The 15,003-nt window shown below is 46.3% G+C and overlaps 2 protein-coding genes across 2 annotated transcripts in view; one reads left to right on the forward strand and one right to left on the reverse strand.

The window, feature by feature from the left end:
• LOC149337773 (multidrug resistance-associated protein 1-like) overlaps positions 1–15,003 on the reverse strand; it is a 266,100-nt gene that overhangs the window by 112,938 nt on the left and 138,159 nt on the right. The window contains exon 12 of the mRNA XM_089553512.1: positions 3,548–3,644. Coding sequence (XP_089409638.1) covers positions 3,548–3,644 — 97 coding nt within the window. The remainder of the gene's footprint in view (positions 1–3,547; positions 3,645–15,003) is intronic.
• Positions 534–2,806, forward strand: LOC149337775 (uncharacterized). Its single transcript, XM_089553651.1, has 2 exons — positions 534–1,529; positions 2,796–2,806. Exons 1-2 carry the CDS (start codon positions 587–589, stop codon positions 2,804–2,806), a joined length of 954 nt encoding a protein of 317 aa, XP_089409777.1. The 5' UTR covers positions 534–586.

Here is a 15,003-nt window from a genome sequence, read left to right on the forward strand (position 1 = left end):
TGTTCAGAGCCAACCTCTCTACGCAAGACGTGCTGCTCCAACTCAAGGAGGAAGTGCTTGAGGCGATGCCGAAGGCGGGCGAAAACGTCGTCATGGCCGTCGACATAAAGGGGGCTTTCGACAACGTCAGCCACGCGGCCATCATGGAGGGCATCAACAACCCCAACTGCGGGAAGAGAACGCACGATTACGTCAGAGCCTTCCTGAGCGACAGAACGGCGACCGTGGGGCTGGGCTAGCTGAGAAGCGACGTCTTCCCCACGCCGTGCAAAGGCACACCCCAAGGATCCGTCATATCGCCCGTCCTCTTCAACGTGGCAATGAATGGACTTTCAAGACGGCTCAAGGAGATCCACGGCATCCAACACGCGATGTAAGCCGACGACATCACGATATGGGTCACCCAAGGATCACTCGGGGAGAAGCAAGAAAAACTACAGGAAGCGGCAACTTGCGTAGAAACTTACACCAGAGAGAGGGGCCTAAGATGCTCGACGGAGAAGTCGGAACTCCTCAGGGTCGGCAACATCCCACCCAAGCGACATTGGAGGTCGTTCTCGAGGGACAGAACATCCCGGAAAAGAACATGATAAGGATCCTGGGCATGTGGTTGCAAGGAAGCCGGAAATGCAGCCACACCATCAGCCTGCTGAGTAAGGCGGCAGAGCAGGTGGGCCGTATGATCAACAGAGTCTCCCAAAAGAGATATGGAATGAGAGAAGAAGACACTCTCAAGCTAGTTAACAGCCTAATTGTCAGCCGAGTCACGTACTCCCTGCCGTACCACGCGACGACCAAGGCGGAAAGAGAGCAAGCCGACATCATTCTCAGGAAGGCGTACAGGACTGCTCTGCACCTACCCAAGTACACGTCGAACGAAAAGTTGCTCCAGCTAGGCATCAGCAACACCTTCAGCGAGCTCGCCGAAGCTCTGCTGGGAACGCAAACCACGAGACTCAGAGGCACCCTCACGGGACGAGCGCTCCTAAGAAGGTTGGGTCGGGACACGAGCGGACTGGTAGACAGATACGCGGACGTACCGGACCACCTTAGGAAAACCATTAACGTAGGACCATTGCCGAAAAACATGGACCCCAATCTTTACGAAAACCGACGAAAAGCGAGGGCCGAGTACGTGGAGAGAACGCTAGCCCAGTTAGACAACACCGTATACACGGACGCTGCCGTATATCCGCGCGAGAGAGAACGCGTAGCCGCGACGGTAGTGGTAAACAAGGAAGGAAACATGATCACGTGTGCCACGGCAAAGGTCGCCGGCACAGCGGAGGCCGAAGAGATTGCCGTTGCGCTGGCGGCAGCAGAAGGCTACAGAACGGGCCGATCTCTCAACATACTGACGGACTCGAAGGAGACGTGTAGGAACTACACGAGGGGCAGGATCAGCAGAACAGCCCTTAAAATACTCAGCGGGGTAACCTCCGCCGAGGAGAAACCCAGGCATAACCTAATCTGGATCCCGGGCCACGCGGGCATAGTGGGGAGCGAAAAGGCAGACAGCCTAGCTCGAGGTAACGCATTCCGAGCAGGGCAGTCAAATGCTCCGGAGCTCCGCCTACAGGCTTGCGAGGGGGGATACGCAGAGACCTTGCACTTGCATAGCGGAGCTAGAATTAGATATCCACCACCACACAAAGCCCTAACAAAGGAGGAAGCGGCCGGCTGGAGCAGATTACAGACCAACTCCTTTCCTAACCTACACATACTTAATAAGATGTTCCCGACACAATACAGAGCCACCTGCCTTTGGTGCGATGCCACACCTACACTTTATCACGTGGGAATGCGAACGCAACAAGGCATTCCACCAACACGAACACCCGAGTGCGGAGCAATGGGAGAGTCGGCTCACCAGCGGCGAGCTCGCGACCCAAAGGGCCTTAGTGCAGCACGCGACTGATGCAGCACGACTCAGTGGAGCCTTGGAATAGGGGCCCACCCGTGCTGACGAGAAGCCTCAAGTCGCCAGCGCCAGAGAAGACGACGGAGACTTCACAACCGCGAATCCCTTGAAAGATACAATAAAGTTTTCACTCACTCACTCTGCCTTTAGATCATTTCTTATACATGACTGTTATTTTACAATCTTTTTCTCGTATACCATTTGTATGCCATGGGTAGGCAACTGTGTTTGATTTGTTATATATAGCAGCTTTACTGTGATATGGCTGGTATGGTGCTTTATAATCAAGAATGAATGTGTCGCGGTTTCATTGCTGGTTTGTGGCCGGAGCTCAGTCAAGCTGCAGTGAAGTAGCTTTTTTTCTCCAGCCGCCCTTTGCGCCTTGCGAAATTGCAAAATAAAGTGCATTGCATTTATATTCTTTCAAAAGTCTATTTATTGAGGATGAGCGCCAAACGATTGGAACTAGCCTGCGTCATCCCTATTTTCAAGTGCAGTGACCAATGCAATCCAACGAGCCATAACCTTGTGTGATATCGAACCTAAATAAACAAATACCTCCGAAACGCACAGAACAACATTAGCCATTTAGTTTTTCTCAATATTAGAGCGTGGCATAAAATTAACTTGCACTTTCATTAATCTATCAAACCGCTCACAATGAGAACAACTCGTCAAACTCACGACCATTTTCTTGCCCCAGTTTGGTAAAAAAAAAGAAAATTCACATACTATAAAGGAATGGTATCGTTTACCATCTGAAATGTGTCGAGCAGACCTATAGAATTGAAAACTTACTGTCTTTTAAACCTTTGTTTGGTGTTTTACCTTGCATTGTAGGCAAGCGTTTTGTTGTGGATCATTTTTACTGCAGAACAGGAATAGTAATTTTTTTCTTTAAAATTCAAAATGATCTATTTCTGTGTCATTTTCCTCGTCCCTTTCTTAATTTTCCATCAGTAAACGACCGGTGCTTTCGCCAAATCATTGGCATGCTGTATTTTAAAAAGATAAATAAAAAAATTTCATGTCATTTGCGCTGTGACAGTACAAGTATTCAGACAATGCTGAAAGTTGGTGCTCATTCTTAAAGTAACGTCCTATAGACGACCACTAAAATATATTTATTCCCATCTTCAAGTGTATGAATTTATTTGATGATCACATTATGGCATCCGGTTGGTGAACATAGTCTGGGGAGAAACTTTTGCAGGACGATAAATTGCACGCAATTTATGCCGTCTCGGAATAGACAGTGCTACTCTAGTTACTTGCTTCCTTGCCACTTATAGACGTCGCAACGATGATTTCTGTGCAGGAAATGTCCATGTGGCAAGCATTGCTTCCAACAAGTGCACTTCACTTAGTTGGCGGATTGGGAAAGCCGCCCACCGCTGGCAGATGTACTGCAGCGTTTTCGGTGATAACAGTCGTAGCAGCGGTCTAGAGCCACGCGTACTCCATCTCTTTAGCCCTTCTCCATTACTTCCCCCTTCACCTCTTCATTCTTTCTATCTTCTTCCCGTGAATAAAGCACCAATTCGTTGGCTGAAAGCAGGTACTGCTGCCAGTTGATTTCTAGCAACATGCTTTATAATGCAACCAGCAGCAATGGGCCTGGCATACCTGCTTCCCGATTTTTTTCCGGCGCTGTGTCCGGCTCCTCCCATCCCACTTCTTCAGCGCAGCAGAGCTTCATGACACGACTCATGGCGAATGTCATCTGCAGGGAGGGGAAAGAAAATCTTTTTTTTTTGCTTCCGCTTTCAGTTTAGATCTCAAAAGATGGCTTGGCTGCAAACGGTAGCCGGTGCTTTCATTTTTTTTTGTGCATTAACCAAAAAGGCATTACTTAGGACTAGGGGTCTGTTAATTTGAGCAACTTTTTTCCCCAAAAGGTTGCAAAATCGCCCCACGTTTCGCCGCGTTATATTGTAACATTACTTCTTGATACTTAGCTGCAGTTTCGTAACGATCAAGAACAAAGTGCAGGTACTTGCAAAAGAATACGTGTTCCCCATGCATCTATTTGCTTTTCTTTTGTTTAATTGTCTTCGAAATATTGGAGATCAAGGCCGTAGCAGAGTTGCTGAGATAACAAGAACAACCTAGGAGAAAATAACATTTGAAAGAAAGAAAACACCGGTTAAATAGAATGTAACATATTTATGAAGAACATGAAGGCAGTGAAGGATAAAAAAAATTATCGAAAACAGCATTTTAGACGACGGAGGATTTAGTGCGGTTAGGCGAAAAGCAAATTAGGTGCACTCTTTCTACGGCTTTCATTTGCTTCTGTTTCGGCTCGAGGACCGGTATAAAAGGGCAATGTGACCGCGGTGTTCTGGATCCAGTGCGCACGGATCCAGAACCAGAAGCCATTTAAGCCATTCAAAGCGCAGTGCGAGAAGCTGGCAGTTAAGCACGCAGGAAGTTCAACTATGGCGATGACGTAATAGTGTAATGGAGTGGCCAGCGAAGCAGGTCTGTTAGCTCCGCCGCGGTTTGCAAACCCTCTCGTCGTCATAGGGAGTCTTGCCGCCAGTTATTTCGCGTAGTTGGCAACGGAGCCTGCTGGCAGCTTTCCCACAAACTGGCGGAGAGGTTGCGAGAGGCCTCGAACTAAAACGGGTGTAATCTGAGTTTGGTGGTTTTAGTTTTGAATCTTAGGTATTGAGTTTAAACACTACAAAATAAGGATAAGCTTCTTACCGATATCAGAGGAACAATCACCTAAATGACTAGTACGAATTATTATCTTTACTTGGCTTTTACAAATCAGCTTAATGTTGATAGATAGATAGATAGATAGATAGATAGATAGATAGATAGATAGATAGATAGATAGATAGATAGATAGATAGATAGATAGATAGATAGATAGATAGATAGATAGATAGATAGATAGATAGATAGATAGATAGATAGATAGATAGATAGATAGATAGATAGATAGATAGATAGATAGATAGATAGATAGATAGACAGATAGACAGATAGACAGAAAGACAGACAGACAGACAGACAGACAGACAGACAGACAGACAGACAGACAGACAGACAGATAGACAGATAGACAGATAGATAGATAGATAGATAGATAGATAGATAGATAGATAGATAGATAGATAGATAGATAGATAGATAGATAGATAGATAGATAGATAGATAGATAGATAGATAGATAGATAGATAGATAGATAGATAGATAGATAGATAGATAGATAGATAGATAGATAGATAGATAGATAGATAGATAGATAGATAGATAGATAGATAGATAGATAGATAGATAGATAGATAGATAGATAGATAGGTAGATAGATAGATAGATAGATAGATAGATAGATAGATAGATAGATAGATAGATAGATAGATAGATAGATAGATAGATAGATAGATAGATAGATAGATAGATAGATAGATAGATAGATAGATAGATAGATAGATAGATAGATAGATAGATAGATAGATAGATAGATAGACAGATAGATAGATAGATAGATAGATAGATAGATAGATAGATAGATAGATAGATAGATAGATAGATAGATAGATAGATAGATAGATAGATAGATAGATAGATAGATAGATTAGACAGACAGACAGACAGACAGACAGACAGACAGACAGACAGACAGACAGACAGACAGACAGACGGACGGACGGACGGACGGACGGACGGACGGACAGACAGACAGACAGACAGACAGACAGACAGACAGACAGACAGACAGGTAGGTAGGTAGGTAGGTAGGTAGGTAGGTAGGTAGGTAGGTAGGTAGGTAGGTAGGTAGGTAGGTAGGTAGGTAGGTAGGTAGGTAGGTAGGTAGGTGGTTAGGTGGGTAGGTAGGTAGGTGGGTAGGTGGGTAGGTGGGTGGGTGGGTGGGTAGGTAGGTGGGTGGGTTGGGTTCGGGCGGGCAGGCAGGCAGGCAGGCAGGCAGCCAGGTAGGTAGGCAGGCAGGCAGGTAGGTAGGTAGGTAGGTAGGTAGGTAGGTAGGTAGGTAGGTAGGTAGGTAGGTAGGTAGGTAGGTAGATTTCTATTGAAAGACTTTTGGGAAACAGATTTCTGAATAACTTCTATGGCCTGTGTATGTTTATTGAGAAGACTGGGAATTAAATATGAAAGGATTTCGGTTCCATAGCTAGTCCTTAAGAATGGTACTCTGTAACTGACGTGTCTTAATTTATAAGGCGCGTCACTACTAGAGTTTAATTGAACATATTTAGTGGGATGATGTTTGAAATCGTTAAAAACATAAGAAAGCAGTTTCAACTCAAATAATTCATTGACTTTTAGAATAGAATGCTTACAGAAGTACAAACCTGTATGATCATTGTATGCAAGGTTTTGGACATATCGTATTGCTTTTTTCGGTAATGTTATCAGCCTCGTGAGGTTAGTTTTCGTTGTAGATCCCCAAACAAGTAAACAATAATGAAGATGTGATTGAATTAGGGTATAATATAATTGCCACATCAGCCATTTCGGAACAAGGTCTCGAAGTTTATATAATACACATAATGACCTTGATATGCTGGCATGAATCTTATTAATATGCAGGGTCCAACTCAAGTGTTCTTCAAAGATTATGCCTATAAACTTGTAGGAAGAATCACGGTCAATTACGCTATTTTTGAATGTAAGCTTAATTTCGCTGTTATCAGGCTTGTTACGTGCCTTAAATACACTAAGCTTTGTGTTATTAACATTTAACTCTAGTTTATTTATATTCAACCATAAAGACAATTCTTGTAACCATGCATTTGCCTCAGCCTGAATATTACTAAGATGCATGCCAGAAAAAAATACACTGGTATCATCTGCATATAAAATTATTGTGGGAGTTCGAGGGATGGCTATTATATCATTGATATAAAGAATGAAAAATATTGGACCCAAAATAGACCCTTGTGGAACACCGCATATTAATTGGCCAGGTTGTGATTGATGACCATTCAAACATGTATACTGCACGCACCGGAAAGATAAGTACGGATCAGATTTAAGGCAACTCCTCGAATGCCATAAAACGGTAGCTTATAAAATAAAATATCATGTTTAACTGAATCAAATGCCTTCCTGAAATCTAAAAAAAAGTTCAACTGTAGATTGTTTGTCATCCATATTAGAAAATATTCAATCAATCAATCAATCAATCAATCATTTTATTTCCTTAGAAAAGGAGGAGTACGGGACTAAAAGCTCGAGCAGCTTGACGAGGTCCCGACCCCTTGTTAGTTGGCATGACAGCAGGATGACGGCCAGTCTTACACAAAAATGAAAAAATATCACAAAGCAACGGGTAATACAGAATGAAACAAGACGGCAATCAATCGGAGAAGCAACAAAAGGTAATACAGATAAATCAACACACATAAGCAACATTAGTGAACAAAATCAGGCGAATAGGAAGGCATGGTTTAGTCTTGCAAATGAAGAAGTTGACAAAAACGTTTAATGCGACAGTTTCGGTTTCTGGAGGGATCAAAATTTTGTCGGTCTAGTAAGTTTAACAGCGAAGGTAATGTATAAGATAGAGATTGTTCATCATAGGAGGTTCTCGGGGTGTGTACAAACCACATTTCTTTATGTCGGGTCTGACGAATATTTGTGTTTTCTTGGAGTTTTGCCAGATGAGTTATGTAATCAATGCCAAACTTTACAAAACCTTTGTAGCACAACATCAACCTGTAATTATAAAAACAAAACACAGGAAGAATTTCATATTTTGGAAAAAGTGGTTTTGTGGAGTATGTATAATGGACATCAGCTATGTAACGTACAGCTCTTTTTTGTAGCAAATGTAGTTTCTGCAAGTTTGTCACGCCAGTTGTGCCCCACACCACAATGCAATACTGCATGACAGATACCACCAGTGCATTGTACAACATTAATTTTACCTTGGTCGGGAGAATGCGACGCAGACGAGCAGTGACACCAATGGCAGATGACAATTTTGATTGTATTTATTTATTTATTTATTTATTTATTTATCATCATACCCACAGCGCCATTGGCTGGCATTACAGTGGGGGGGTAGAAGAAAAAGTACACAAATGCCACCGCGTGCAGGTGGTTACAAAAAAAAAGATAACAATGAGATAGAAAGAACACGGAATTATTATACACAAAAAAATGTCACAGCATGGAAGAAAATGAATCATTTGATAATATGGACACTACTTCCTCAGGCAGCTTGTTCCATTCCGAAACCGTTTTGGGGAAAAAAGACATTTTAAAAAGGTCAGTCCGGCACCTTGATCAACATGTTCATTCCAGGTAAGGTGCTTTGAAAAATGCACCCCAAGGATGTTAACGGAGTCCACTATCTCTAACTGCTCACTGCCCAGACACAAATTCATATTAGTTGTCAACATCTTACCTCTAGGCGTGTACAAGATTACTTTTGTTTTCTTCGGGTTGATTTCTAAACAGTTTATCGCGGACCAGCGTTCTAAGTCAGACAGCGTCTTATTAGCCTTTATTTCTAAATCTGTTTCCACGTTGCCTGTAATAAAAATGGTTGTGTCATCGGCATACGAAACGAATGTAGCATTATCTGTGCAGCTTGCAATGTCATTTATGTAAATTAGGAATAAAAGTGGGCCCAAAATGCTTCCTTGCGGCACACCAGTGGTAACTGCCTTCCGTGAAGATATTGCGTTATTGGCATCTACAAACTGTGACCTGTGGGACAGATAAGATGACAAAAGTGAGTGGGCGATTCCACGCACACCATACATTTTTTCCTTTATACTAAGCAATGCCATTTCTGTTGACTTCTTCTCACGAAATCCGAACTGTTCGTTAACAAAAATTTGTCTGTCGTCAAAGAAGTCTGATTTTGATCAATTATTCCAGCAGTTTAGAAAACAAAGGGAGTACAGATATAAATATGTAGTTGTTTATATTGTCATAAGGGCCACCTTTGTGTAAAACAACCACTCTGGCAATTTTCATACCATCTGGAAAAATACCTTAAACTAACGCGTTGTTACATATATGCTGCAAGGGCAAGCTAATTAGATCGGCAACAAAAATAATAGGCTCGGCCTTAATTTCATCTGCGCCTGCCGCAGTGAATTTGTCTAGGCTTCTAAGGAATGTGAATACTTCATGTTCACTGCAAGGATTCAAGAATATGGAACTACCAATTGGAGAGCAATTTCATGATTTCGGTCCTGCTTCTGAGATGATTCCCCAGAGGATAGGAAATGAGCATTAAACTTGTCTGCCAAAGCAGCGCCACTGTATTCAACACCATTGAATGTTAATGTGCTGGGAATATGGGTTATCGCCCTTCCCATGAGGTCGCTCAAACAATCCCATATTTTCTTAGGGCAATTGGAGACTTCTGAAAATTTATTCTGATAATACTGTTTCTTAGCTTTTTTTAATATCAGAGCCTAACTTATTTCCAAGTTTTTTGTATTCCTTAAGTATCACTGAATTTTTTGATTGGATGAATTTGTCAAAAAGCCTGTCACGGGTTTGAATTCGTCGATATAACTCTCTCGTAACCCACGGCTTTCGAGACTTTTTGTGAGTTTTTCCCACTGTCAAAGGAAATGCGGTATCATATTTACTTTTCACTAACTGAAGAAAGATATTGTACGCTATACTAGGATTTAACTCATTGTAAACTTCGCTCCAGGCAGTGCTTTCCATCATGGATCTAAACCTAGGTAAGTTTTCTTGATTGAAACTGCGATATACTATCTGGGGAGTTGGTACGTGCTTCCTTTTTTTTATCGCCCGAGGAAAAAAACAGAATATAGGCAGATGGTCGCTCAAATAAAATGTAAGCACACCTGATAGCACTCTTGATAACTCATGATTTGTAACGCAAAAATCTAATAATGAGTCCCTCTCTAAGGTTATTCTTGTTGGTGACTGAATAACATTAATGCAGAGAAATGCATCAATGGCTTCACAAAAAAGACGCCGCGGGGAGCTGTTTGTCAAAAGATCAATGTTAAAGTCTCCAACCGAAACAACAGAGATATTTTTATGATACAAGCACATTCAAGAAGATCACGCACAAACTTGATAAATTCGGCACTTTCACTAAATGGGGGTCGATAAATGCAAGCGATCAGTGTTCCATGACATTTTATAGCAACCGATTCGTAGTGGGTATCGACAAGAGAAAAATCTGATAAAACTTCATAGTCAAGGCTTTCTTTAACATACAATGCGACGCCACCTCCTCTACGGTTTTCTCTGAACACGCCTTCAAACTTGTAGCCACGAAAGAAGATAACATCATTTTGATTTGTGAACCATGTTTCAGTGTACGCTAGTATATCAAATCTCTGATTCAGGGAATCCAAAGCTGATTGCATTTCAAAGTGCTTATTTTTTACATGACAACTGCGCACCGCAGAGTTAAAAGATCTCGCAGAGTTAAAGTTATCTCAACAAACTACCGAATTTAATCTCACACTTGTCGATCCGTCATTTATTTTCGCACGCTAACTTTGGACACTGGAAAAAACTAGAGCTGAGGTGTCAGCGTCTTAGAGGTTGCAGAAGGAAAGCTTGAGCAGCACACCTGCAAGTATAGTGACTGGCACAGCGTGCGGCAAACTGGTAACACAGCAACGCTATGAGAAAAAAAAAAGCCAGCCGCTGCAGCTCTGTATTTGAGTCCAGCGCAAAAAGAACAAGATACACGCGACATATAGGAGACCACGGGAGAAGTAAAGGTCTTATCTGTGAGTTCTTTTTCCGAAGCGCTGTAATCAGCGTGAACACAGAGAGAGACGAAAAAGGACGAGTGCTCGCCCTTGAATGTCTTGCTCTGTGCTGATTGCAGCGCTTCCGGAAATTACGTATATGCACCTACTAGCCCACTCCGTCACCTTTTCGAACTTCATTTCGTCAACCTTCGGCAGAGGAACTAAAAGGTCGCATCGTCGCAGATGTGCTACGTTCAATGCCATAATTTGGTGAAGACATGAGAAGTCCCAGTGAAGGTCACCATATTGGCCTCGGCCATAAATGTTTTCTGTGGCTGCCTTAAAAACGTTGAGGCATAAATTTTTGCACACTAGCTGTAGTAACAACTGTCATAATCTGGGACCATAAGGAAAGGATTTTTGCACTGGCGGGAACTGCACCAGTTTAAAGGCTCACCGTTGGAAATTTCTTGACTGCGGAATTCACTGGCAACGTTTCGAGTTAATGCGCTGATATAAGTAATCACCTTATGTGTTGCCCAATAGAGATGAGGCAATTTCCTGCACGCCATTAGGGTGAGTTGAGCACAAGAATTGCAAGTGGCACTCGCAAATTTCCATGCCATTATGTTTATCATTCGGTTTTCATCCTGAGTGCTCGATGAAAAGAAACCTGCGCTAAATTTAAGACAAGAAAATAACGGTCGCACAAAGCGCTGAGTCAACCGTCAATATATTGCCGCACTTAGTTTAGCCATCACTCTACCGGCGCCCCCGTGCGGTCTGTCTTAGACCTTTGTCGCGCGCCGGACTTCGTCCTCTTCTGCTCGGTGCTAGTGCCTGCCGGCTGCGCTCTGCCCAGTGTGCTCGCCAGGTACTGTTCTGCCAGAGATAGAACGTCCTACCTGCGTCCGTGACATTTTTGGTGCAGCTGCTGGGTACGATCTATGTACGAAGAGGTCCCAGGAACCTCCAGCGCTCTGCCACACCCCCTGGACACGACACCTGTCCACAAGTCAAGCCGCCGCTTGAAAGGCTTAGCCCCCGAGTATAATCCCCTCACCGCGCCATCCCGCAAGATGACCTCTACGGTGGCCAGCCAGACCTTCCAGCAAACTGAGTTCGCCACCGCTGCTTCTTCATTCGCCTCGTACGCCCGCGTCGTTTCATGGTGACAAGTTTGAAGATGTGGAGGACTGGTTGGACGGGTATGACAGGGTCTCTGAATTTAATCTGTGGGACGAGGACCGCAAGCTTCGGAACGTCTACTTTGCCCTCCAGGACGCCGCTAAGACGTGGTTCGAAAACCACGAGTCCGCCATCCACACCTGGCAAGACTTCCGGCGCCAGTTGCTGGATACGTTCAGCAGCAACGAACGGAGGGAGCGTGCTGAATTGGCCTTGCAATCGCGAGCGCAGCAGCCAAACGAGAGCGTGGCGATGTTCGTGGAGGATATGACCCGGCTTTTCAACCGCGCTGATCCTTCGATGTCGGAAGCCAAGAAGGTGCGCCATTTGATGCGGGGCGTGAAGGAGCAATTGTTCGCTGGGCTCGTGCGCGATCCTCCGGCTACAGTCGCCGATTTTGCAAAGGTAGCGGCAAGCATGGAGCGCGCCCTGCAGCAGCAGTTTGCGCACTACGGCCGTCCGTCAAACATCACTGCTGTGGAGTGCCACATGCCGAGGCCCGGGGATGAGAACACCTCCCTCCGAGAGCTCATCAGGAGCATCGTTCGCGAAGAGCTGCAGAAGCTTCGCTCTGTGGAGCAGCCTCCTAGTGTCACCGCCATCTCGGAGGCTGTCCGTGACGAGATACGCCGCACGGTGCAGCCCACTCCACCTCCGCAACCGCCAGCGCCCTATGTGATGACATATAGCGAGGCATTGCGAAGCCCTGCGCCACCACCGCCGGCGTTCTACTCTCCAGCCCCTGCCGCGCCGTCCGACCGATTCCCGTATACGACAGCGCTGCCAGCCGACCGCCCACCCGTCACGAAGGCAAACATGTGGCGAACGCCGAACAACAGGCCCCTGTGCTTCTACTGCGGCGAAGCAGGCCACATCCGTCGTCACTGCCCGTACCGCCGGATTGGCCTGCGCGGCTTTTCGCCCGACGCACCCCTGCCACGCTATGGTGAACGACCCCGCGAGATCGATCAGTACCTAGCGGCCAACGTCCCACCTGCACCCACTGCCCAACGTCAGTCCAGGTCACCGTCGCCTCGACGGTTTTCTTCACCAGCCCGCCAGTCCTACGTCCGGCAGTCCTCCAGCCCGCGCCGGAAAAACTGAGGACGGCGACCCCCGGAGGTAGGGCTGCCGTCACCGGACATAATGACGAACATCCTCCGCTCACCGACGTTAGCATGCGACCCGACCTCCGACCCCACGCCGCGACGACCTTTCGAAGCCCAGAGACGCCTTCGCTTGACGCCTCAAGTGGACAATCTGAACGACCCTTAAGTCCGACGACTTTTCGACGAACGGAGACGCCTCCGCTTGACGCCCCAACCCGACCGCGAGAACGATCCCCTAGTCCGACCTCCCTCACACAGCGTTTTTCTGAAGGTGACCAAGCTTCGGCTGAAATCCCGGTCATCGTTGATGGCCGCCGCGTGAATGCTCTCGTAGATACCGGCGCCGACTTCTCCGTCATGAGTCGTGATCTGACGCTTGTCCTGAGGAAAGTACTGACACCTTGGCCTGGAACGCACATCCGGACAGCTGGAGGCCATCTGGTGACACCGCTTGGCGTCTGCACCGCTAGAATGGAGATTCGTGGTGTTACCTTCACTGCCTGCTTCGCTGTGTTGGCTCATTGCTCGAAGAACCTCATCCTCGGGTTAGATTTTTTTCGGGAACACGGTGCGATAATCAACCTCCGCGAACTTGTCGTGACGTTCTCACCTCATTGTGCCCTAGCCGACAGCAGCGAGCCCGACAGACCTGTTTTTCGCGTGTGTGATGACAATGTCACGCTACCACCACGCTCCAGTTTGTTTATTACGGTGGAGTGCTCCAACCCACGCACTCCTCACGGGGTTGCGGAAGGCAACCTGTCGTTACTGCTGAATCAACAAGTCTGCGTTGCGCGGGGTGTTACTTCCCTCCGCGGACTGCGAACGCAGCTTTTTGTTACGAACTTTAGCGCCGAATACCGCCACTTGCCGCAAGCAACCGCCATAGCCTATTTCGATGAAATTAGTGACTCAGTCTCCCACTGCGCCTTGTCCCTCAACGATACCCATGCATCGACCTTTGACGCCCCCGTTATGACTGACGTGAACCCCGACCTAACCGCCGATCAGAAACACCGCCTCCACATGATCCTCGACTCTTTTCGTGACTGCTTTGCGACCACTTCTAAAGTTCGGCAAACATCGGTCGCTAAACACCGCATTGTAGTGGATGAAGGCGAGAGGCCTATACAACACCACCCCTATCGAGTGTCTGCGAAAGAACGGGAGGTGATTCGGAGGCAGGTTGAGGAAATGCTCCGCGACGAGGTTATCCAGCCGTCAACAAGCCCGTGGCTTCGCCCGTTGTGCTGGTCGCCAAGAAGGATGGCACTCTCCGATTCTGCGTCGACTATCGTCGCCTCAACAAGATTACTAAAAAGGACGTCTATCCGTTGCCCCGAATTGATGACCCGTTCGATCGCCTGCGTCATGCCCGATACTTTTCCTCTCTTGATCTACGCAGTGGGTACTGGCAGATCGAAGTCGATGAACGGGACCGTGAAAAGACCGCGTTCATAACCCCCACGGCTTGTACGAGTTCAAGGTGCTCCCCTTTGGCCTGTGCACCGCTCCTGCCACCTTTCAAAGAATGATGGACACTGTCCTGGTTGGCCTCAAATGGCAGTCGTGTATCGTCTATCTTGATGATGTGGTTATTTTCGCTGCGACCTACGAAGAACATCTCAAACGCTTGAGTGCAGTATTGACGGCCATCCGATCAGCCGGTCTATCTCTAAAACCCGAAAAATGCCACTTCGCGTACCAACGGCTGAAGTTTTTGGGCCATGTTGTGACACCTGAGGGTGTCAGCCCCGACCCCGACAAGACGGCCGCTGTAGCTGCGTTCCCGACTCCCACTGATAAGCGAGCTGTGCGCCGGTTTCTTGGCCTCTGCGCATTACACAGACGCTTCGTGCAAGACTTCTCCAGGCTGGCTGAGCCTCTCACACGGCTGACAAAAGACGATCAGCCTTTCGTCTGGACACAGGAACAGCAGGACGCCTTCGAAAAGCTCCGCAAACGCCTACAAACAACGCCCATTCTTGCCCATTTCGACGAGGAGGCGGATACAGAACTTCACACCGATGCCAGCAACATTGGCCTCGGTGCAGTCCTCGTCCAGTGGCAAGATGGTGTTGAGCGCGTGATTGCTTACGG

The sequence above is a fragment of the Amblyomma mixtum genome, chromosome 7, assembly GCF_055824585.1.
Source record: "Amblyomma mixtum isolate Tamu chromosome 7, ASM5582458v1, whole genome shotgun sequence".
Lineage (NCBI taxonomy): Eukaryota > Metazoa > Arthropoda > Arachnida > Ixodida > Ixodidae > Amblyomma > Amblyomma mixtum.

Excerpts from the sequence above, each read along its gene's own strand:
- LOC149337775 (XM_089553651.1), top strand. The coding sequence starts at position 587 with ATGATAAGGATCCTGGGCATGTGGTTGCAAGGAAGCCGGAAATGCAGC.